Source organism: Loxodonta africana, chromosome 10 (assembly GCF_030014295.1).
Source record: "Loxodonta africana isolate mLoxAfr1 chromosome 10, mLoxAfr1.hap2, whole genome shotgun sequence".
In the NCBI taxonomy this organism is placed as follows: domain Eukaryota; kingdom Metazoa; phylum Chordata; class Mammalia; order Proboscidea; family Elephantidae; genus Loxodonta; species Loxodonta africana.
This window is the reverse complement of record NC_087351.1, coordinates 87,042,878-87,065,348: the sequence shown is the minus strand read 5'-3', so window position 1 is coordinate 87,065,348 and position 22,471 is coordinate 87,042,878. Positions and strand designations below refer to the sequence as shown.

Genomic DNA, 22,471 nt, shown 5'->3' with positions numbered 1-22,471 from the left:
TCAAGGGAAGGGTGGTTATCTCCTTATTTTAGAAAGAAAAAAGGCTACCTGGGCTTGTTAATGAAGCTAGTACTAGATGCCAGTTTTTCTCAAAGTCCCATCTTATCAAACAGCTTCATCTCACATGGGATGTTGGTTCATAAAAAAAAGGAAAATCACAGCATGTGTCACATTTAAAATGAGACTGAGTGAGGTGAGTTAAATACTAAGGGATGTAAACACTATTTGTCATAAATATTTTCACCAAAAAAATGCTAATTTATTACTGACCACTTGCTACCTGTACAGTACTGAACTAGGTCTAAACAATTTTCCAAGTAGGGGAATAAAAAGGAGGAAGGGTAGGGGGGTATGTGTGTGTCATGTTTTAATGATTTCAAAGGTTACCTTCTCTATCCAGGTTATTATAAATTCCTATAACACTGAATGTTCTATGCCTTATATTCTAAGCAGGGAAAAAAGCCCTAGTAAAACAAAGAAATGAATTTCTGTTTTAAAATTTTATTGAAAATATGTTTATTTTAAATATTGTTGAAATTTAAGTTCTGTTCCAGGAATTGCTGTGTTAGGTGTCATCAAGTCAGTTTCAACTCATAGCAACCCCATGTACAACAGAATGGAACACTGCTGATCCTGCGCCATCCCCACATCTTGCTATGCTTGAGCCTATTGTTACAGCCACTGTGTCAATCCATCTCGTTGAGGGTCTTCCTCTTTTTTGCTGACCCTCTACTTTACCAAGCATGATGTCCTTCTCCAGTGACTAGTCCCTGCTGATGACATGTCCAAAGTATGTGAGACACAATCTCGCCATCCTTGCTGCTAAGGAGCATTCTGGTTGTACTTCTCCCAAGACAGATTTGTTCGTTCTTCTTGCAAGCCCGGGTGTATTCAATATTCTTCGCCAACACCATAATTCAAAGGCATCAATTCTTCTTCCGTCTTCCTTATTGACTGCCCAGCTTTCACATGCGTGTGAGGCGAATGAAAATATGATGGCTTGGGTCAGGTGCACTTTAGTCCTCAAAGCAAGAACTTTGTTTTTTTTTTTTACCATATTAAAGAAGTCGGAGCCGCAGATTCGCCCAGTGCAATATATCATTTGATTTCTTGACTGCTGCTTCCATGAGCATTGACTGGAATCAAGTAAAATGAAATCCGTGACAACTTCGATTTTTTTCTCTGTTTATTATTATGTTGCTTATTGGTCCAGTTGTGAGGATTTCTGTTTTCTTTAAATTGAGGTGTAATCCATACTGAAGGCTGTAGTCTTTGATCTTCATCAATAACTCCTTCAACAATGATGAATTCGTGAAACATTTCATAACATGAAGAAATCTGGAAGCCATTATGCTCAGTGAAATTAGTCAGTTGCAAAAGGACAAATATTGTGAGACCACTATTACAAGAACTCAAGAAATAGTTTAAACAGAGAAGAAAATATTCTTTGATGGTTACGAGAGTAACTAATTAGTAGACAAGAACTATTTTAGGTGAAGGGAAAGACAACACACAATACAGGAGAGGTCAGCACAACTGGACTAAACCAAAAGCAAAGAAGTTTCCTGAATAAACGAATGCTTCGAAGGCCAGAGTAGCAGGGACAGGGGTTTGGGGACCATGGTTTCGGAGAACATCTAGGTCAACTGGCATAATAAAATCTATTAAGAAAACATTCTGCATCCCACTTTGGTGAGTGGTGTCTGGGGTCTTAAACACTAGCAAGCAGCCATCTAGGATGCACCCATTGGTCTCAACCCACCTAGAGCAAAGGAGAAGGAAGAACACCAAAGACACAAGGTAATCATGAGCCCAGAGACAGAAAACCAAAACTAAACCAAACCCAGTGCCGTCGAGTCGATTCCAACTCATAGCGACCCTATGGGACAGAGTAGAATTTCCCCATAGAGTTTCCAAGGAGTGCCTGGCAGATTCGAACTGCCGACCCTTTAGTTAGCAGCCGTAGCACTTAACCACTACGCCACCAGGGTTTCCAAGAGACAGAAAGGACCACATAAATCAAAGACTACATCAGCCTGAGACCAGAAGAACTAGATGGTGCCCGGCTACGACTGATGACTGCCCTGACAGGGAGCACAACAGAGAATCCCTGATGGAGCAGGAGAACAGTGGGATGCAGACCTCAAATTCTCGTAAAAAGACCAGACTTAATGGTCTGACTGAAACTAGAAGGACCCCGGAGGTCATGGTCCCCAGGCCTTCTGTTAGCCCAAGACAGGAACCATTCCCAAAGCCAACTCTTCAGACAGGGATTGGACTGGAGTATAAGACAGAAAAATGATACTGGTGAGGAGTGAGCTTCTTGGCTCAAGTAGACACATGAGACTGTGTGGGCAGCTCCTGTCCGGAGGGGAGATGAGAAGGCAGACGGGGACAGACGCTGGCTGAACGGACAGAGGGAATACAGGGTGGAGAGGAGAAGCGTGCTGTCCCATCAGGCGGAGAGCAACTAGGAGTATAGAGCACGGTGTATATACATTTTTGTATGAGAGACTGACTTGATTTGTAAACTTTCACTTAAAGCACAATAAAAATAAAATAAATAATGCTTCAAGTCCTCTTTCAGCAAGGAAGGGTGTGTCATCTGCATATCACATGTTGTTAATGACTCTTCCTCCAATCCTGATGCCCCATTCTTCTTTCATATAGCCCAGCTTCTTGGATTATTCGCTCGGCATACAGAATGAGTAAGTATGCTGAAAGGGTATAACCCTGACACACACCTTTCCTGATTTTAAACCACGCAGTATCCCCTTGTTCTGTTAGAACAACTGTCTCTTGGTCTACGTACAGGTTTCACATGAGCACAACTAAGTGTCCTGGAATTCCCATTCTTTGCAATGTTATCCATAATTTGTTATGATCCACACAATTGATTGCCTTTGCATAGTCAATAAAACCTAGGCAAACGTCTTTCTGGTATTCTCTGATTTCTGCCAAGATCCATTTGACATCAGCAATGATATCCCTTGTTCCATGTCCTCTTCTGAACCCAGCTTTAATTTCTGGCAATTGCTTGCTAATCTATTGATGCAACTGCTTTTAAATGATCTGTAGCATAATTTTACTTGTGAGTGATATTAATGATACCATTCGACAATTTCCACATTCCATTGGATCACCTTTCTTTGGAATGGGCACAAATATGGATCTCTTCTAGTCCGTTCGCCACTTAGCTGTTTTCCAAATCTCTTGGTATCGATGAGTGAACACTTCCAGCACTGTATCCATTTGTTGAAACATCTCAATTCGTATTATTCCATCAATTCCTGCAGCCTTGTTTTTCCCCAACACCTCCACTGCAATTCTTGATCATATGCTACCTCCTCAAATGGGTGAATGTCAATGAATTCTTTTTGGTACTGTGACTGCGTATTCCTTCCACCTTCTTTTGATGCTTCCTGCATTGTTCAATTTTTTTCCCGTTCAATCTTTTAATATTGCAACTCAAGGCTTGAATTGTTTCTTCAGTTCTTTCAACTTGAGAAATGCTGAGTGTGTTCTTCCCTTTTGGTTTTCTAACTCCAGCTCTTTGCACATTTCATATGATACTTTACTTTGTCTTCTTGGGCCACCCTTTGAAATCTTCTGTCCAGTTCTTTTACTTCATTATTTCTTCTGTTCACTTTAGCTATTCTATGTTCAAGAGCATGTTTCAGAGTATCTTCTGACATCTATTTTAGTCTTTTTTTTTCTTTCCTGTCTCCTAAATAACCTCTTGCTTTCTTCACGTATGATGTCCTTGATGTCATCAAATCTATTCTTCAGATGGTCTCTAAATTCAAGTAGGATAAACTGAAGGTTGTACTTTGGCTCTTGTGGACTTGTTTTAATTTTTTCAGCTTCAATTTGAACTTGCATATGAGCAATTGATGGTCTGTATCACAGTCAGCCTTATTCTGACTGATAGAGCTTCTCCATTGTCTCTTTCCACAGATGTAGTCAGTTTGACTCCTGAGTATTCTATCTGGTGAGGTCCACGTGTACAATCATCGTTCACGTTGTTGACAAATGGTATTTCCAGTGATGATGTTGCTGGTCTTACAAAATTCTATCATGCAATCACTGCATCATTTTTATCACCAAGACCATGGTTTCCAACTACTGATCTTTCTTCTGTTTCCAGCTTTCACATTCCAATCACCAGTAATTTTCAATGCATCTAGATTGCATGTTTGATCAATTTCAGACTGGAGAAGTTGGTAAAAACCTTCAATTTTTCATCTTTGGCATTAGTGTTTGGTGTGTAAATTTGAATAATAGTCATATTAACTGGTCTTCTTTGCAGTGATAGCCTTGTGTTTCAGGATAGATCTTGAAATGTTCTTTTTGGCAATGGATACAACACCATTCCTCTTCAATTTGTCATTTCCAGCATAATAGGCCATATGATTGTCTAATGCAAAATGACCAATACCAGTCCATTTCAGGTCACTAATGACTAAGATACCAATCTTCAAGCATCCCATTTCATTTATGACAACTTCCAATTTTGATTCATTCTTCATACATTCCATGTTCCAATTATTAACGGACGTTTGCAGCTGTTTCTTCTCATTTTGCATCATGCCACATCAGCAAATGAAGGTCTTGAAAGCCTTACTCCATCTACGTCATTAAGGCCAACTCCACTTTGAGAAGGCAGCTCTTTACCAGTAATTTTGAGTGTCTTCCAACCTGAGGGGCTTGGGCTCATCTTCCAGCACTATACTAGACAATGTTCTGCTGCTATTCATAAGGTTTTTACTGGCCAATGTTTTAAGGAATAGACCGCCAAGTCCTTCTTCCCAGTCTGTCTTAGTCTGGAAGCTCCGCTGAAACCTGACCACCACTGGTGTATAGCTTGCAGCATCACAGCAACATGCAATCCACCACAGTACAACAAACTGACACACAATTTTTGAATTTCGGTCACCAAACAGTTCCCATCTTTAAAAAAATGCTCTTTTACTTCAACTCTTCCTCCAACTCCTGCCCTCATTCTCTCTCACTCTCCTTTAGTCAAACTTCTTGAAAGAGCTGTCTATACTCACCATCCCCATTTCCTTACCTTCCATCATTCCTTAAATCAATGCAATTAATAGCTTCAGTCACTATGAAACTGCTCCTGCCAAGGTCAACAATAATCTACTTATCAGTAAATGCCAACGATGACTCGAAGTCTTTATCTTTCTTGACATTTCAGCAGTATGTGACACAGCTGGCCACTCCCTCCTCCTAGAAACAGAGTCATCCCTTTGCTTCTGTGACCCTGCACTGTCCTGATTTCCCATCTATCTATTTGGTCACTTGTCCTCTTAGATACTGGTATCCTAAGGGGCTAGGCCCAATGTCCTTTAAGCTCTGTTCTTACTCATACTCTTTGGAATATCTCATCTATTTCCCTGCCTTCAAATACCATTTTTATGCTAATGACTTATAAATCTATCACGTCTTCTAGATCTCTAAACCTATATAACTGCCACCTGGATACCTTCAGTTGGAATCTTATGTCTAAAAGGCCTGAAAGCCAGTTATATCATCAGCCCCAAACTTTTCTTCCTCTTCCTACAAGTTTTTCTGTTTTGGCAAATGGAACCACCATCTACCCAGTGGCCCATTCCAGAAAATCAGGAATCATCCTGAAGTCTCCTGCTCCACTTCTACTCAATCTCCAATTGTATTCTAGCACCTAAATATTTATCTAGTCCTTCCGCTTCTCTCCATCTTCTCTATCACCATCGAAGTCCAAGTCACTTGCCTGGATTACTTCAATAACTATTCTCTGTAAATAATTATTGTTCCTTTCGATTCCACGCTCCACACTGCAGGCAGAGTGAACTTTCCAAAAAATGCCTATCTGTCACATTCACCTGTATAAAATCCTTTCAAGGCTTCCAGCTGCCCCAGGAATAAAGTCCTAAATAGGCCCTCCCTGATCTGACCTGTGCCTACCACTCTCATCCTGAGCTTTCAGTTAGCCTTAAAAAAAAAAGAAAAAAAAATTGCTATCAAGAAAATTCTGATTCATAGCAACCTTTTAGGATAGAGTTAAACTGCCCCATAGGGTTTTCAAGGAGCCACTAGTGGATTCGAACTGCTGATCTTTTGGTTAGCAGCCTGAGCTCTTAATCATTGCACCACCAGGGCTCCTCAGTTAGCCATACTGAACTTAGTTCTTTGAACTCTATCTGGTTAATTTCTACCAATCCTTCAGATTTCACTTAAATATCACTTATAAAGTGAAGCCTCTTCAATTAGGTTAGAGTTCCCGACTGTACTGGACTTTTAGCCTACTAGACTGTGAGGAAATAAATTTCTCTTTGTTAAAGCCATCCGCTTGTGCTATTTCTGTCTTCGCGGCACTAGATGACTAAGATAACAATTTAGGTAAAGTTGTTGGCTCTGATTAGAGTTTTTAGAGGTGTCATTTTTTTTGAATAATTTTTATTGTGCTTTAAGTGAAAGTTTACAAATCAAGTTAGTCTCTCACATATAAACTTATATACACCTTACTACATACTCCCATTTACTCTCCCCCTAATGAGTCAGCCCGCTTTCTCCCTCCAGTCTCTCCTTTCATGACCATTTTGCCAGTTTCTAACCCCCCTACCCTCCCATCTCCCCTCCAGACAGGAGATGCCAACACAGTCTCAAGCGTCCACATGGTGCAAGTAGCTCACTCCTCATCAGCATCTCTCTCCAAACCACTATCCAGTCCAATCCATGTCTGATGAGTTGGCTTCAGGAATGGTTCCTGTCCTGGGCCAACAGAAGGTTTGGGGACCCTGACCACCGGGGTCCTTCTAGTCTCAGTCAGACCATTAAGTCTGGTCTTTTTATGAGAATTTGGGGTCTGCATCCCACTGTTCTCCTGCTCCCTCAGGGGTTTTCTGTTGTGTTCCCTGTTAGGGCAGTCATCGATTGTGGCTGAGCACCATCTAGTTCTTCTGGTCTCAGGATGACGTAGTCTCTAGTTCATGTAGCCCTTTCTGTTAGAACTGTCATTTTTTTAATGCTCAAGTATTTATTGAGTAACAATTATGTACCAAGTATTGTGCTTAGTATTGATGATGAAATGATGAACAAGATAGATATGGTACCTATACTCATTGACTTCTTTGTTCCAATAGAAAAGAATGACATATAATGAGTAATTAAGAGAAGTACAGTTGCTATGAGATTATATCATATCACTACATCATTCCCTTTACATTGGATCAGGGATGTGCCCTAAGTAAGGGTGTTACAATCCCACCCTGAACCTCTTTAACATACAATTACAATCACAAAATGGAGGACAACCACAGAATCCTGGGAATCATGGCCCAGCCAAACTGATACCTTTTTGGGGGGACATAATTCAATCCATGACAGCTGTTTTGAGAAAAGGATAAATAAAATCATAATTAATGACAAAAGGTTACTATTCATTTTATCTAGTAAATCCTTTAAACATACAGAAAAGCTAGTTCTTTAAAAAGACACATTCCATTAAATCACAAATGCTTTACTCTGAACACTAAAAATTAAATGGAAAAAAAGATGTTTATCTTGTTTTTCTTATGTACTAACTATATTTCGACCAAATAGCCCTAGTTCATGTGGTTGAGTTTCTCTGCAAAGATTTACATATAGGAAATGTGGGAAAAATGACAGAAAAATCACCATGTTACAGCCTCTGATTAGACATTCAGGCAAATACCATCAATGGATGAACCACTAGATGAAGTATCTGATGAAAGATGGGAACTCTACAGTGAAGGGACCAGACTGTCACCATCAGAATCTACTGATCAATGTTGGCACTGCTAAAAGTGGGACAATCAGGTATTGTGTGCCTCCTGACTGATGCATATAAAGTACACAGAGCTACCTATGAAGTACACTTGCCAAAAGAAAGCTGAATTTAAATTTAAGAATCCTTCAGAGTTAACTGCTAGTTTACAAAAAACATAGGAGAGAGAGGGACAAGTCAAAGGACACCATGAGAATGCAAGCAAACTGACAAATCCAGAAAGTAGGACATTCTACAGGACAACTGATGCAGATTTTTCATTAAGTTCAATGACACGGGGGAGAAACAAGAGTAGGTAGGATTGATCTAGATCAGAAGTTTTCAACCAAGGGTAATTTTGTCCCCCAGGGGATATCTGGCAATGTCTGGAAACATTTTTGGTTGTCACAACTGGAGCCTGCTACTGTCATCTAGTAAGTAGAGGCCAGAGATGCTGCTAAACAACCTACAATGCATAGCACAGCTCCCCCCACAACAGAGAATAATCTTGTACAAAATATCTGAACATGCTAAGGCTGAGAAACCCTAATCTCAGTTAAGATTCTTTTGTGTATATTGTCTGGATCCTGATTCCAACAAACCACCTGTAACAAACAATATATAGTCAACTGACAAATTTTAACATGGACTGAGTATTGGATGATACCGAGGAATTATTGTTATTTTTGTTAGTATCATGAGACAATAGGGTAAATCTGAATATGGATCAGGTGTTAGATGAAACCAAGAAAATACTGTTAATTTTGTTAGAGGTTCTAATGTAATTATCTAAGAAAAGGTCCTTCTGTTTTGTTTTTTTTTGTTTGTTTTCAGAATGCCTAATTAAGATAAAGAGTACCTCAGGCAGCCTAACAAACACGTGAAAAGATGTTCACAATCATTAGCTATTGTTGTTGATGCTGGGTGCCATGGAGTCTGTTCCAACTCATAGCAATCCTGTAGGACAGAGCCGCACAGGGTTTCCAAGGCACAGCTGGCGGATTTGAACTGCCAACCTTTTGGTTGGCAGCCAAGCTCTTAACTACTATTCCACCAATGCTCCCATTAACCATTACCAAACCAAACCCACTGCCATTCAGTTGATTCCAACTCATAGCAACCCTACAGGACAGAGTAGAACTGCCCCGTAGGGTTTCCACAGACAGCCTGGTAAATTCACACTGCCAACCTTTTGGCTAGAAGCCGTAGCTCTTAACCACTACACCACCAGGGTTTCCCATTAGCCATTAGAGAGAAACGAATTAAAACTAGCCATTAACCCAGTGCCGAATCAAAACTAGCCATTAGAGAGATACAAATCAAAACTATGAGATATCATCTTACCCCTGCAAAAATGGCAATGATCAGAAAACAACAAATGCTGGTGAGGTTGTGGGCGGGGGGGGCTGGAACTTATATACATTGCTGGTGGGATTGTAGAATGATACAACCACTATGGAAAACAGTATGGTGCTTCTTCAAAAAGCTAGAAATACTTTATGATCCAGCAATCCTACTCCTGCGTATATAGAAGAGCAGTGACATGAACAGACACAAGCACACCCAGGTTCACTGCAGCATTATTCACAATAGGAAAAAGATGGAAACAACCTAAATGCCCAGCAATGGATGAACGCATAAACAAACTGAGGGTACACATACGCAATGGAATACTACATAACTATAAACAATAACGAGGACTCCGTGAAACCTCTTGTAACATGGATGAATCTGGACAATATTAATGCTGAGTGAGACAAGTTAATCGCAAAAGGACAAATATTGTACAGCATCATTTTTATAAAAAACCAAGACTAGCTTTACACACAGAAAGCAACATTCTTTGATGGTTACCAAGAACGGGAGGGAGGGAAAGGAGGAATCACTTTCTAGACAGCAGACACTTCTTACTTTTGGTAATGGAAAAGGAAACCTCAAATATGGGTGAAGTCAGCAGTGGCGTCACTAGGGTTAGCGCCACCCAGTGCAGTAACTCATGGTGTCACCCCCCCATATTAATTACCATAATATTAATAGCTAAAACTCCAGAAAATCTGACAACCAGTGACTACAAAAACACCAGCAGTAACGAAAACAACAGCACATGCTTGCAGTGTGTACAGATGAAACCTGGTCATTTGAAGTGTTATTGTAATTGGGTAATAATGACAGCTCTGTCAGGAGCACATTAGAAGGTTCAAGGAGTAAATTAGCATAGAGTTTTAGCCTTGTAGGTATGCTGATACCTGTAAGCTGGGCTTATGAAAATTTTTTTTGCTGTTTTAACTATTGTTGTTATGTGCCATTGAGTCAGTTCCCACTCAGAGCAACCCTATGTACAACAGAACAAAACACAGCTCCATCCTGCACCTCACAATTGTGCTATGCTTGAGCCCACCCACCGTTGCAGCTACTGTATCAATCCATCCTTCTCCAGGGACTGGTCCCTCCTGATAACATGTCCAAAATACCTGAGAAAAAGTCTTGTCATCCTCACTTCTAAGGAGCATTCTGGCTCTACTTTTTTCTAAGACATTCTTCTGGCAGTCCATGGTATATTCAATGTTTTTCACCAGCACTATAATTCAAATGCATCAATTCTTCCATCTTCCGTATTCATTGTCCAGTTTTCACACGCATGTGAGGCGACTGAAAATACCATAGCTTGTGTCAGGCACACCTTAGTCCTCAAAGTGACATCTTTACTTTTCAACACTTTAAAGATTTTGCAGCAGATTTGCCCAATACAATATGTCATTTGATTTACTGACTACTGTTTCCGTGGGTGTTGATTGTGGCTCCAAGTAAAATGAAATTCTTAACAACTTCAATTTTTTTTTCTCCATTTATCATGATGTTGCTTATCCGTCCAGTTGTGAAAATTTTTGTTTTCTTTGAGTTGTAATCCATACTTAAGGCTGCAGACTTTGATCTTCATCAGTAAGTGCTTCAAGTCCTCTTTACTTTCAACAAGCAAGGTTGTGTCATCTGCATATCGAAGGTTAATGAGTCTGCTCCAATCCTGATGCCACAGTCTTATTCATACAGTCCAGCTTCTTGGATTATTTCCTCAGCATACAGATTGAAGAAGTATGGTGAAAGGATACAACCCTGACACACACCGTCCCTGATTTTCTTTTTATCGCATTTTAGATTTTTATAGAGCAAATTAGTTTCTCATTAAACAATTACTACACACGTTGTTTTGTGACACTGCTGCCAATCCCGTGACATGTTAACACTCTCTGCTTCTTGACCTTACATCCCCCTTTACCAGCTTTCCTGTCCCCTCCTGCCTTCTCGCCCTTGCCCTGGGGCTGATGTGCCCATTTAGTCTTGTTTTGTTTTACGGGCCAGTCTAACCTTTGGCTGAAGGATGAACCTCAGGAGTGACTTCAGTACTGAGTTAAAAGGGCACTGACGAGCCTTTCCTGATTTTAAACCACGCAGTAATCCCTTGTTCCCTTGTTCTGGTCAAACGGCTGCTTCTTGGTCTAGGTACAGGTTTCACATGAGCACAATTACGTGTTCTGGAATTTCATTCTTTGAAATGTTTTCCATAACTTGTTATGATCCACAAAGTTGAATGCCTTTGAATAGTGAATAAAACACAGGTAAACATCTTTCTGGTATTCTCTGCTTTCAGTCAAGATCCATCTGAATCAGCAATGATATCCCTCATTCTACGTCTTCTGAATCCAGCTTGAATTTTTGGCAGTTGCCTGTCAATGTACCACTGCAACTGCTTTTAAATGATCTTTAGCATAATTTTATTTGCATGTGATATTAATGATATTCTTTGACAATTTCCACATTCCATCGGATCACCTTTCTTTGGAATGGGCACAAATATGGATCTCTTCCAGTCAGCTGGCCAGGTAGCTGTCTTCCAAATTTCTTGGCATAGACGAGCGAATGCTTCCAGCATCGCATCCATTTGTTGAAACATTTCAATTGGTATTCTATCAATTACTGCAGCCTTGTTTTTCCCCAATGCCTTCACTACAGCTTGGACTTCTTCCTTCGGTACCACCAGCTCTTGATCATATGCTACCTCCTGAAATGGCTGAACATCGACCAATTCTTTTTGGTACAGTGACTCTGTATATTCCTTCCAACTTCTTTTGATGCTTCCTGCATCGTTCAATATTTTGCCCATAGAATCCTTCAATATTGCAACTTAAACCTTGAATTTTTTCTTCAGTTCTTTTAGCTTGAGTAACGCTGACTGTGCTCTTCCTTTTTGGTTTTCTAACTCCAGAAATATTTTTACAAAAAATAATAAATTTCTGCTGAAACATTGCACAGAAGTTTTACAGACAGTCATTTTAGTGTCAACTCCACTGAGAGTGTCAACCAGCATGGTCTGCACCACCCCTGCACCCCCCAGTGACGCCACTGGAAGTCATCCCCCTAGTGACACCATTGGAAGTCAGTGCAACTTGACCAATGTAAATAAAGACACTAAGTACGTGAGAAAAAAAGACAACTCTGGTAAATGCTGTAACATGTATAATTTTTCAACAATAGTAAAAACAACCAAAAAATATGTGTATGGATGCATATATGTGTATAGGAAGGCATATGTGAGTACAGTCATTCTTCAGTACCCAGGGGGGTTGGTTCCAGGACCCCCATGGATACCAAAATCTGTGAAAGCTGAAGTCCCTTATATAAAATGGTGCTGTATTTGCATATAACCTAAGCACATCCTCCTATATACTTTAAATCATTTGTAGATCACTTATAATAACTAATACAATGTAAATTCTATATCAACAGTTGTTATACAGTACCGTATTGTTTAGGGAATAATCACAAGACACTGAGGTGAACAATACTCAAAAACAATGAGTGCTGGAGAGAGACTGAGGATCTGTGAAATGGTGGGAGGCTACAGCAGGGTATGCTTACACATCATTTTATTCATGTGGATACAGTTTATTGCTCAGCATGCAGCAAATTCAAGTTTTGCTTCTTGGAACTTTTTTTTTTTAAGGAATATTTTTGATCTGCCGTTGGCTAAATCCACAGATGCGGAACCCACGGATACAGTGAGCTGATTCTAAATGCACATGCATGTATAGGTGTATTTATAGGCATACGTTTGTGTGTGCTGCATATATACCCACATAAATAACAAACCACATAGGGGGCACAGTTACAGAACCTTCCTAGACACTTTCAAACAACTCATGGGATTGGTTTACTGGGTCAAAAGGCTTGGAACAATAGTCTTGAAGTACAACTTAGTCAAGTGGCGTAACATGGTTCACAAAGATAATGTTCTACATCCCAGTTTGATGAGTAGCATCTGTGTTCTTAAAAGCTTCCAAGCGGCCATCTAAGATAAAACTATTGATCTCTACTTGTGTGGAGCAAAAGAGAATGAAGGAAATCAAAGGCCCAGAAAAGAAATTTGTCCATGGGGCTAAGAGCCCACATAAGCCACAACCTCTTCTAACCGGAGACCAGAAGAACTAATGGTGCCCAGCTACCACTACTAACTGTTGACCAGGTACACAATAGAAGGTCCCAGACAGAATGGGAGAAAAAAGTAGGACAAAATTCAAATTCCTAAAAAATGCCAGACCTACTGGGCTGATAGAGACTAGAGGAACCTCCAACACTATCTCCCTCAGACACCCTTTGAACTTGGAATTGAAGCTATTTCTACATGTCACCTTTCAGCCAAATAATAGATTGACTCATAAGACAAACAATATCACCCATGAGTAATGTGCTTCCTTGAACAATGAACTATGTGAGACCAAATGGTCAACAGTTACCCAAAAACAAATATGAGAAGGCAAGGAGGGGAAGAGAAGCTAGATCAATGGAAACACAACAAACAGAATGGAAATGATGAGAATGCTGATGCATTATAAACTTGTAACCAATGGCACTGAACAATTTATATAAAAATTCTTAAACCCAAACCCACAGTCACAGAGTCGATTCTAACTCACAGCGATCCTGTAGGATAAACATTGTTAAAGAGGAACCTAATTTATTGTGTAAACTTTCACTTAAATCACAGTAAAATATTATTTAAAAAAAGAAGAAGAAGGAGTCCCTGGGTAGCGCAAACCATCGACTACTTGCCAAACCTACCCAGATACGACTCAGAACACAGGCCTGGCAATATGCCTCTGAGAAGGCACAGCCTTGAAAACCCTACGGAGCAGTTCTACTCTGCACACATGGGGTCACCATGAATCAGAACCAACTTGATGGTAACTAACAACAATTAAGAACATAGGGATAAAATGACATGGGATCTAAGATTTGCTTTAAAATATTTCAGTAGCAACAACAAAAAAAGGCCTACATGAAGCAAACACTGCAAATCTTGATGACTATTAAATCTGAATGATGGGTATATGGGGAGATCATACCATCTTCTCTACTCTTGTATATGTTTAAAATCTTTAACCATAAAAAATTTTAAATGACACATTCCAAAAATAAAATATGAATCAAAGAATAATAAATGAGTAGAGGATTAATTGTCAGAGATTGACACTCGTATGAAGAAAACATTTATCAAATAAACAAAAGTATACCCACTCCTCACTTATTGACATGGTCAGGTTCCAAAGACCAGGTCATTATGCAAAAATCGGCATTATGTGAAAATGAAGGATGACCACATCAGATCACAAAATGGAGGATGACTACATCATTACATAACTGCTAAGCCACTGAGAATCACAGCCAAGCCACATTGACACATAACCTTAACCATCACAGCCAGCGTTACTCTCACCTCACACCTCAGCGTTCGTTACTATCAGATCTAAGTCATTAACGTGCAAAACAGTTAGATTTTTACTATTATCGTAATGCAAAATGTGAAGTTAACGAGATAGTAGGTGAAGAGTAGGGTGTATTCTAAGTCAAGAACATGACAAATCTTGTATCTTATTCAACCAAACTTTGTGGAGAGCCAACAATTTGCATTCAAGGCACTGTCCTAGGTGCTACAAGAGATAAAAGATCAGGAGACAGTTCCTGTCTGCAATCAGAAGGGCAGAACAAAACCAGATGGGTGAGCTCAGGCATACTTCCATGGAGACCCTGATATCTGAGATGTTCCTTAAAAGAGATACAACTATAAGGGAGGAAGGGGGTAGAAGAAGTTGGGATGAATTCTAGACAAAAGAACAAAAGCCTCAAAAGGTTTACAAGACCCTTCTTGATCTGACCAATGCATGCCTCTCAAGCTTCATCATCTATTGCTTTGTTTCTGGTTCTCATCAAAGACTTGGAGGCACTGAATATTCAAGGCACTGACAGACATTCACTATAGAGAAGGGTACAAAGGCAGCAAAGCAAACGCAGCATTCAAAAGTCAGTATTTATATTATAGACCAGGCTGACCAAAAAAAGAAAAAAACAGAAAACACAATTTTTCTGTCTCTCTAAAAAGTTAAAAAGGTAGTTTTGTAAAGACGAGCATATAAATGTTATATTTTGGTTTGGACTAACTCTGAGAGCATTTAACAACAAAACACTGAAAATTTCAGAGTGAGGAGGGAAGGCGACAGAAATTCTATCTATATGACAGAGGAATCGAGGAAATAACCTGGGCGAGGGTTCTAATTTGGTGAAAACCAATAGAAGCACTTATTCCACTGTTCCTTATTCCAGCACTTCAAGTGTGTTCTCATGATGATGTGCCAAGCATCACTCCTTAAAACAACTTGCTTCTGTTAATTTCTAACGTCAAACCGCTGTAAAATTAGAATACAACTTGCCTATCTTTGGGAAATCTTATGTATATTAATCTAAGCCTGTATAATAAAAGTCCTCTATTGAGATGCACTAGTAATTTCAAAAAGTATCTATTTTAAGAAATTACAACAAATCACTTATTCTGCTTTAGTTCTACCTTCCTTCTCAATGGAGAAATTCAACTGTTACCACTATCCTGTCAATTTTGATCATTCTGTGGAAAGCTTCGCTTCAAACAGAAGATTAGAGGAACAGCTCTCTTGCAAATGAAGAGATATCACAAACTTTTTTTTACCTTGGCCAAATTCCAAGGCAGTCACTTTGGAGTTAATGGTAAAAACAATGAAAAGCAGCCCATTGGTCATGTCTTAAACCTATCTTAAAGTGATGTGAGAAAAGGATGTATGGGCCAATTCCACCAAGAGACACACAAAAAGGGTCAAATCTCTAGAAACACACCTATTTACTGTTGGGGAATGAACTACAAAACTGCAACATGCACCTATAAGCATAATTAGGATGCTTCTGATAAAACAGACTTCCAGCCTTCATTTGCTGAGGCCTCCTAATTCAGGAAGCTGACAGCTATCAGTGGCCCCTCATTTTTTTTTTTTTTTTGAAGAAGCTAACTGGTCATACACTTCAAGTGTTAGCCCTTTGAATGGTTTCTTCTTTATGCTGCCTTTCAAAAGGAATTTTTACTTTAAAATGCAATTTTAAAACACAGCCCTCTGCAACAGCAACAAAATCTAGGTTGCTTGAATGAAACCAAGGAACAGATTGACAAGTAACTCTTGAGCTACCCCACTACTCTGTGATGTCCAGAACATCTTTCATTTAAACACTGTTCTTCCAGTTATCCACATTTAGCTGATTAAAAAGCCAGAATGTCAGATCTCTCTTATAGAATCCTTGAGTGTAAATTAGCTAGTCATTGTGTTGGAATCAGGCTAAGCACCGGTTAAAGCCCTGAGGCCTACTCACTTAGGATCCTCTAAGTGAAAAGATTCTGCTCAAGCAGATGCCTTCTTACCTGTGGAGTCATCGTAGAGGGATCTGGCTCAGGGGCGGCTTGCTGCTGTTCAGCACTCTTGTTCTTGGTTCCACTCTCCAAAGGCTCTTGCTGAACTGTTGTCTTACTCCCAGAAGGGCCAGACGGTGGTGGTGGAGCTAGCAGTTGGGATTTGGGATGGCTCTGGGAGGGGCGGGAAGGAGATGCCTGAGAAGGGGGCAAGTAGGGCTGGGAATGGCTCAAATAGGATTGCGAGGAGGAGGAGGAGGAAGAGTAAGATGAGGTGGGAGCCAGGTATGATTGGGACGGTGGCGACTGCGAAGGGGACGGCTGAGCGGGAGGCGGGTAGGGCTGGGACGAGGACGGGGGATAGTACGAGGGTGGCGGTTGAGGTGGGGGCATGTAAGATTGAGACGGAGGCATGTAGGATCCTGGCGGCACAGGCGGAGATTCAGGAGGGGAATCCAGCTCCATGGGAACCAAACCAGGAGGCCCGTCTCGTTGATGGTGAAGCATCTGATGTTTGTACTGCTGCTGCTTCTGATAGCTGAGGGCCGGCCCAGGCGGCGGAGGCATCGGCGGCGGCGGCGGCTGCCAGTCCCCATAGCCGCCCCCCGGCATCACCGGCGGGGGTGGCAGGGGGGGCGGGGGGAGGTGGTGGGGCTGGAGCACGCACTGCATTTGCTTCTGGTGCATCTGCTGCAGCTGCTGGAGCTGCGCCAGGTGCTGCTCGCGGAAGCTCATGAAGCCAGAAGAGGAGGGGGCCGAAGGAGTCGTCGAGCTCGAGTACCCGGGCCCCGGCGAGGCCTCAGGAAGCGCCACCGGCGGCGGCGGGACCGGCGGCGGTGGATAGTGGCTGCTCCCGCCATACCGGCCCCAATTCGGGTACATATCGGAGAAGAAGGCGCAGGGCTCGTCCCGGCGCCGTTACTCCTCGCAACCGACCTTCAGGAGCTGCGGTGGCAGCGGCGACAGCCGGAACTCGCGGCGCCTACAGGCCCCGGAGCGTGTAAACGGAGCGCGCCAGTGCGCCGGCGCTACCGAGCTGGGCCCGCGACCGGGAAGGCGGGGATCGGGCTGGGGCGAGTACGCCTGCGCAGTACCCACTGAGACGAGAACAAAGGCGAGGTAGAGCGGCCCTTCGCTTGGCCACTCTCGGTTGCCATCTTCCTTAAGGTTCAGGCAATGCAGGCGCGAGTAGAATGTTCTCATTGAACCAAGGAACCATAGAGTCTCACAGTTACAAGAGGTGGTAGAGATCCTATCGCCCCATGGGTTCATTTTTGAATGAAAAAAAAAAAAAAAGGTTCCATTCACAATCGCAACAACAACAGAAAAAGCACAAAACAACTAGGAAAAACTCTAATAAGGAATATGTGAAGCCTATATGAAAAAAACTACAGAATGTTCGTATCTGGGAAGGATAAAATCAGACTTAAAATAATGAAGAAGCTTACCGTGGTCTTAAAAGAGAGAAATTATAAAGATACTAGTTGATTTCAAACTAAAGGAATACACTTAACGCAATTCTAACCAAAAAAATTCAATAGGGAACAAACCTGTGAAAGAATGGAGACTTGTTTTGAAGACAGAATGTAAGATTGCACCAATTCCTGCAGACATATAAAAGGCAACATTTGCAGGTATTGTAAAAACAGAAATGGAATTCTTTAGAATATCTCAACACATAAAAATTAATGTTGGACGGTTAAGAACAATGATGAATCTGCGAAACATCTCGTAACATGGAGGAATCTGGAAGGCATTATGCTGAGTGAAATTAGTCAGTTGGCAAAAGCACAAATGTTGTATGACACCACTATTATAAGAACTCGAGAAAAAGTTTAAACACAGCAGAAAATATTCTTTGGTGGTTACAAGGATGGGGAGGGAGCGAGAAGGGTATTCACTAATTAGATAGTAGACAAGAACTATTTTAGGTGAAGGGAAAGACAACACACAACTGGACTAACCCAAAAGCAAAGAAGTTTTGTGAATACAACCAAATGTTTTGAAGGCCAGACTATCAGGGACAGGGGTTTGGGGACCACGGTTTCAGGAGACATCTAGGTCAATAGGCATAACAAAACATATTAAGAAAATGTTCTGCGTTCCACTTTGGTGAGTGGCATCTGGGATCTTAAATGCTAGCAAGCAGCCATCTAAGGTGCGTCAATTGGTCTCAACCCACCTAGAGCAAAGAAGAATGAAGAACACCAAAGACATAAGGAAAAAATGAGCCCGAGACAGGAAGGGCCACATAAACGAGACTACATCAGCCTGAGACAAGAAGAACTAGATGGTGCCTGGGTATCACCGATGACTGTCCTGACGGGGAACAAAACAGAGATTCCCTGATGGAGCAGGAGAACAGTGGGATGCAGATCTCAAATACATGTAAAAAGACCAGACTAAATGGTCTGACTGAGACTGGAGGTAACAGTCCCCCGACCCTCTGTTAGCCCAAGACTGGAACCATTCCCAAGGCCAGCTCTTCAGACAGGGACTGGACTATAAGACAGAAAATGATACTGGTGAGAAGTGAGCTTCTTGGTTCTGGAGGCCTGTCTGGAGGTAAGATGAGAAGGCAGAGGGGGACAGGAGCTGGTTGAATGGCTACTGTGAATACAGGGTGGTGAGGAGAAGTGTGCTGTCTCATTAGGGGGAGAGCAGCTACAAGTACATAGCAAGGTGTGTATAAGTTTTTGTGTGAGAGACTGACTTGATTTGTAAACGTTCACTTAAAGCACAATAAATAAGAAATTAAAAATATGAAAAATAACGTTGGATAATCACAGAGTTAAAGTAAAGATAGCACAAACCAGATACAAAGATTGCCTGGAGAAGACAACCTAAAATGTAATCCTCCAAAAATCTGTTAACGTAACACAGAACATGAACTCCTTTTTTGGCTTGACTGAATCACTGAAAAGTAAAGCTGAGCGGCCATCTAGGATACTCCACCGGTCTCACCCCTTTGGGAGCAAGGAAGAATGAAGAAAACTAAAGACACAAGAGAAAGATGAGTCCAAAGGACTAATGGACCACATCTACCATGGCCTCCACCAGACTGAGTGCCGTACAACTATATGGTGCCTGGGTACCACTACTGACTCCTCTGACAGGGATCACAATACAGAGTCCAGGACAGAGCTGGAGAAAAATGTAGAACAAAATTCTAACTCAAAAAGAAAGACCAGACTTGCTGGCCTGACAGAGACTAGAACAACCCTGAGAGTATGGCCCGTGGATACCCTTTCAGCTCAGTAATGAGGCCACTCCTGAGGTTCACCCTTCAGCCACAGATTGAAAAGGCCCATGGATCAAAACAAGACTAAAGGCGCACACCAGCCCTGGGGCAGGGACTGGAAGGTAGGAAGGAACAGGAAAGCTGGTGATAGGGAACCCAGGGTTGAGAAGGGAGAGTGTTGACATGTATGTTGTGGGGTTGTTAACCAGTGTCATATGACAATGTGTGTTGTGTTTGATGAGAAACTAGTTTGTTCTCTAAACCTTCATCTAAAGTTAAAAAAAAAAGTAAAGCTGATACACACTAGATTCTGCAAAAACCAGTACCTAACTCTGAAAATATTAAGTGTGTCAGTAGTGCACCACTTAAAGATTTGACCTTGCTTCCACCTTAGCAACCTAGATCTTCACCTCTCTTAGGAGGGAGATGTAAGTAGAAAGTGGGGCATCTAGGTATCCTTCAAAAGAAAGAGCTTCTTATTTTCAAATAGGAATTTAGTTGTGTTTCTTTTAACTTTGCATTGAAGTATAACATACATACAGAAAATTACACGTCATAAGTGTACAGCTAAGTGAATATTCACAGACCAATCATACTTGTGTAACCAGCACTGAGATCAAGAAATAGAATGTTATTCAACCCAGAAGCCTCAGCTAGTTGTGTTTTTAATGTGTTCTGTTGAAATTCTCTTTTAAAAAATATAAAAATAAGTGTAATTCACTATAAAAACCAAGCCAAACCAGTTGCTGTCAAGTCGATTTCAATGCATAGCGACCCTAAAGGACAGAGTAGAACTGCCTCATAGGATTTGCAAGGAGCAACTGATGGATTTGAACTGCCAGCCTTTAGATTAGCAGCCAAATGCTTAACCTCTGTGCCACCAGGGCCCCGTAATTCACTATAGTAATAGATTAAAAAGAAGCCCTGCTGGTGCAACGGTTAAGCACTCAGCTGCTAACTGAAAGGTTGGCCGTTCAAACCCACCCACCAGCTCTCTGGGAGAAAGACCTGGCAATAAGATTAACCCTATTGGACAGTTCTACTTTGTCACATGGGGTAACCACAAGTTAGAATTGATTCGACAGCACCCAACAACAACAATAGATTAAAGGAGAAAACTATATGATCATCTCATTAGATGCAGAAAAAGAATATGATAAATATCAACATCCATTCATTATTTTTTTTAAAGCTTAGCAAACCAGAAGTAAAAGGGCACTTCCTTCATCTGATAAAAAGAATATACCAAAAAACTCCAACAAAATGGTGCTTAATGATGAAAACTTGAAAGTTTTCCCACTTAGATCAAGAACCATGACATCTATTTAGCATTGTATTGCAGGTCATGCTGTGGCAATAAGGTAATAAAAAGAAATAAAAAATATAAGTATCTGAATATTGGAAAGGAAGAAACAAAATTGTCGCTATTCACATATGGTATTATTGTGTCCACAGAAAATCCAAAATAATCTACAGATAAATTATAAGAATATGATTGCCAAATATAAAGTGAATACAGGCAGTGCCTGGGTTATGAACATCTGACTTACATAAAACCCATAGTTAGGAACCAACTGCAGCAAAGCCTATTATATTAAAAATTCTGGGTACATACAATAGTTTGTAATAATGGGCATTACTTTTTGACAGGCATCAAAACATCATTATTATTACTGTATTATGTTAGAGATGTTTTGGTGTATCTGGAAGTGTTTCTTTAATTTTTTTATGCATAGAAAGGTACACTATATAATATGTACTAAGAAAAACATTTGACTAACTGACATTTATGAATCGGAATCGACTCGATGGCATTGGGTTGGGGTTTAACTGACATTAGATATAAACCATACCTAACTGCTCTGACTTACATACAAATTTGATGTAAAGACAGACTTAGGAACAGAACTCATTTGTAATCCAGGGACTGCCTTATACAAATAAATATATGTACGTTGTGAGAAAAAGTACAAATTGAAAAATAACCACCAAAAAACCAAACCCATTGCTGTTGAATCAATTCCGACTCATAGCGACCATATAGGACAGAGTAGAACTGCCTCATAGGGTTTCCAGGGGGCATCCGGCGGATTCAAACTATTGCCCTTTCGAAAAACAAGAGGTTTTAATTCTCCCTGTTGAAAATAAAAGAAGAAACTCAACTCTTCCCCAGTTCTTTCAGAATTCATTCTAGGTAACTCATAATGGTAGAATTTGTTTTTCTGAAAAAAATTTATCTCAAACATGAGTGTAATGAGACGTATCCACTCAGGTATTTAAAGAATAAAATTTCTTTCTGTCTTTGTGATCTCTCCAGCGCATTGCCTGTGATGCATCACATTCTGGTTTAATGCTTACTCAATAATAAAACCTTTCTCTTCTATTTTTATGGAGAGGTTTTCTAGGTTGGTGATAGATTTCATTTTTAGTAACTTTTCCACAAGAACATATACACACCTATATGGAGCCCTGGTGGCACAGTGGTTAAGTGCTATGGCTGCTAACCAAAAGGTTAGCAGTTTGAATCTACCAGCTGGTCCTCGGAAACCCTATGGGGCAGTTGTGCTCTGTCCTATAGGGTCACTATGAGTTGAAATTGGCTCAAAGGCAATGGGTTTGGTATATATAAATATATATAAAAAACCCATTGTCATCGAGTCAATTCTGACTCATAGCAACCCTACAGGACAGAGCA

The 22,471-nt window shown here is 40.8% G+C and overlaps 1 protein-coding gene across 3 annotated transcripts in view; it reads right to left on the bottom strand.

The window, feature by feature from the left end:
- YLPM1 (YLP motif containing 1) overlaps positions 1-17,548 on the bottom strand; it is an 87,534-nt gene extending 69,986 nt beyond the window's left edge. For 2 of the 3 annotated variants that reach the window (XM_064292753.1, XM_064292752.1), the window contains exon 1: positions 16,548-17,548. In XM_064292753.1, coding sequence (XP_064148823.1) covers positions 16,548-17,417 — 870 coding nt within the window. In that variant the 5' untranslated portion in view covers positions 17,418-17,548. The remainder of the gene's footprint in view (positions 1-16,547) is intronic. The other variant, XM_003408770.4, reaches the window with a different exon arrangement.
- Between the last annotated feature and the right edge of the window lie 4,923 nt (positions 17,549-22,471).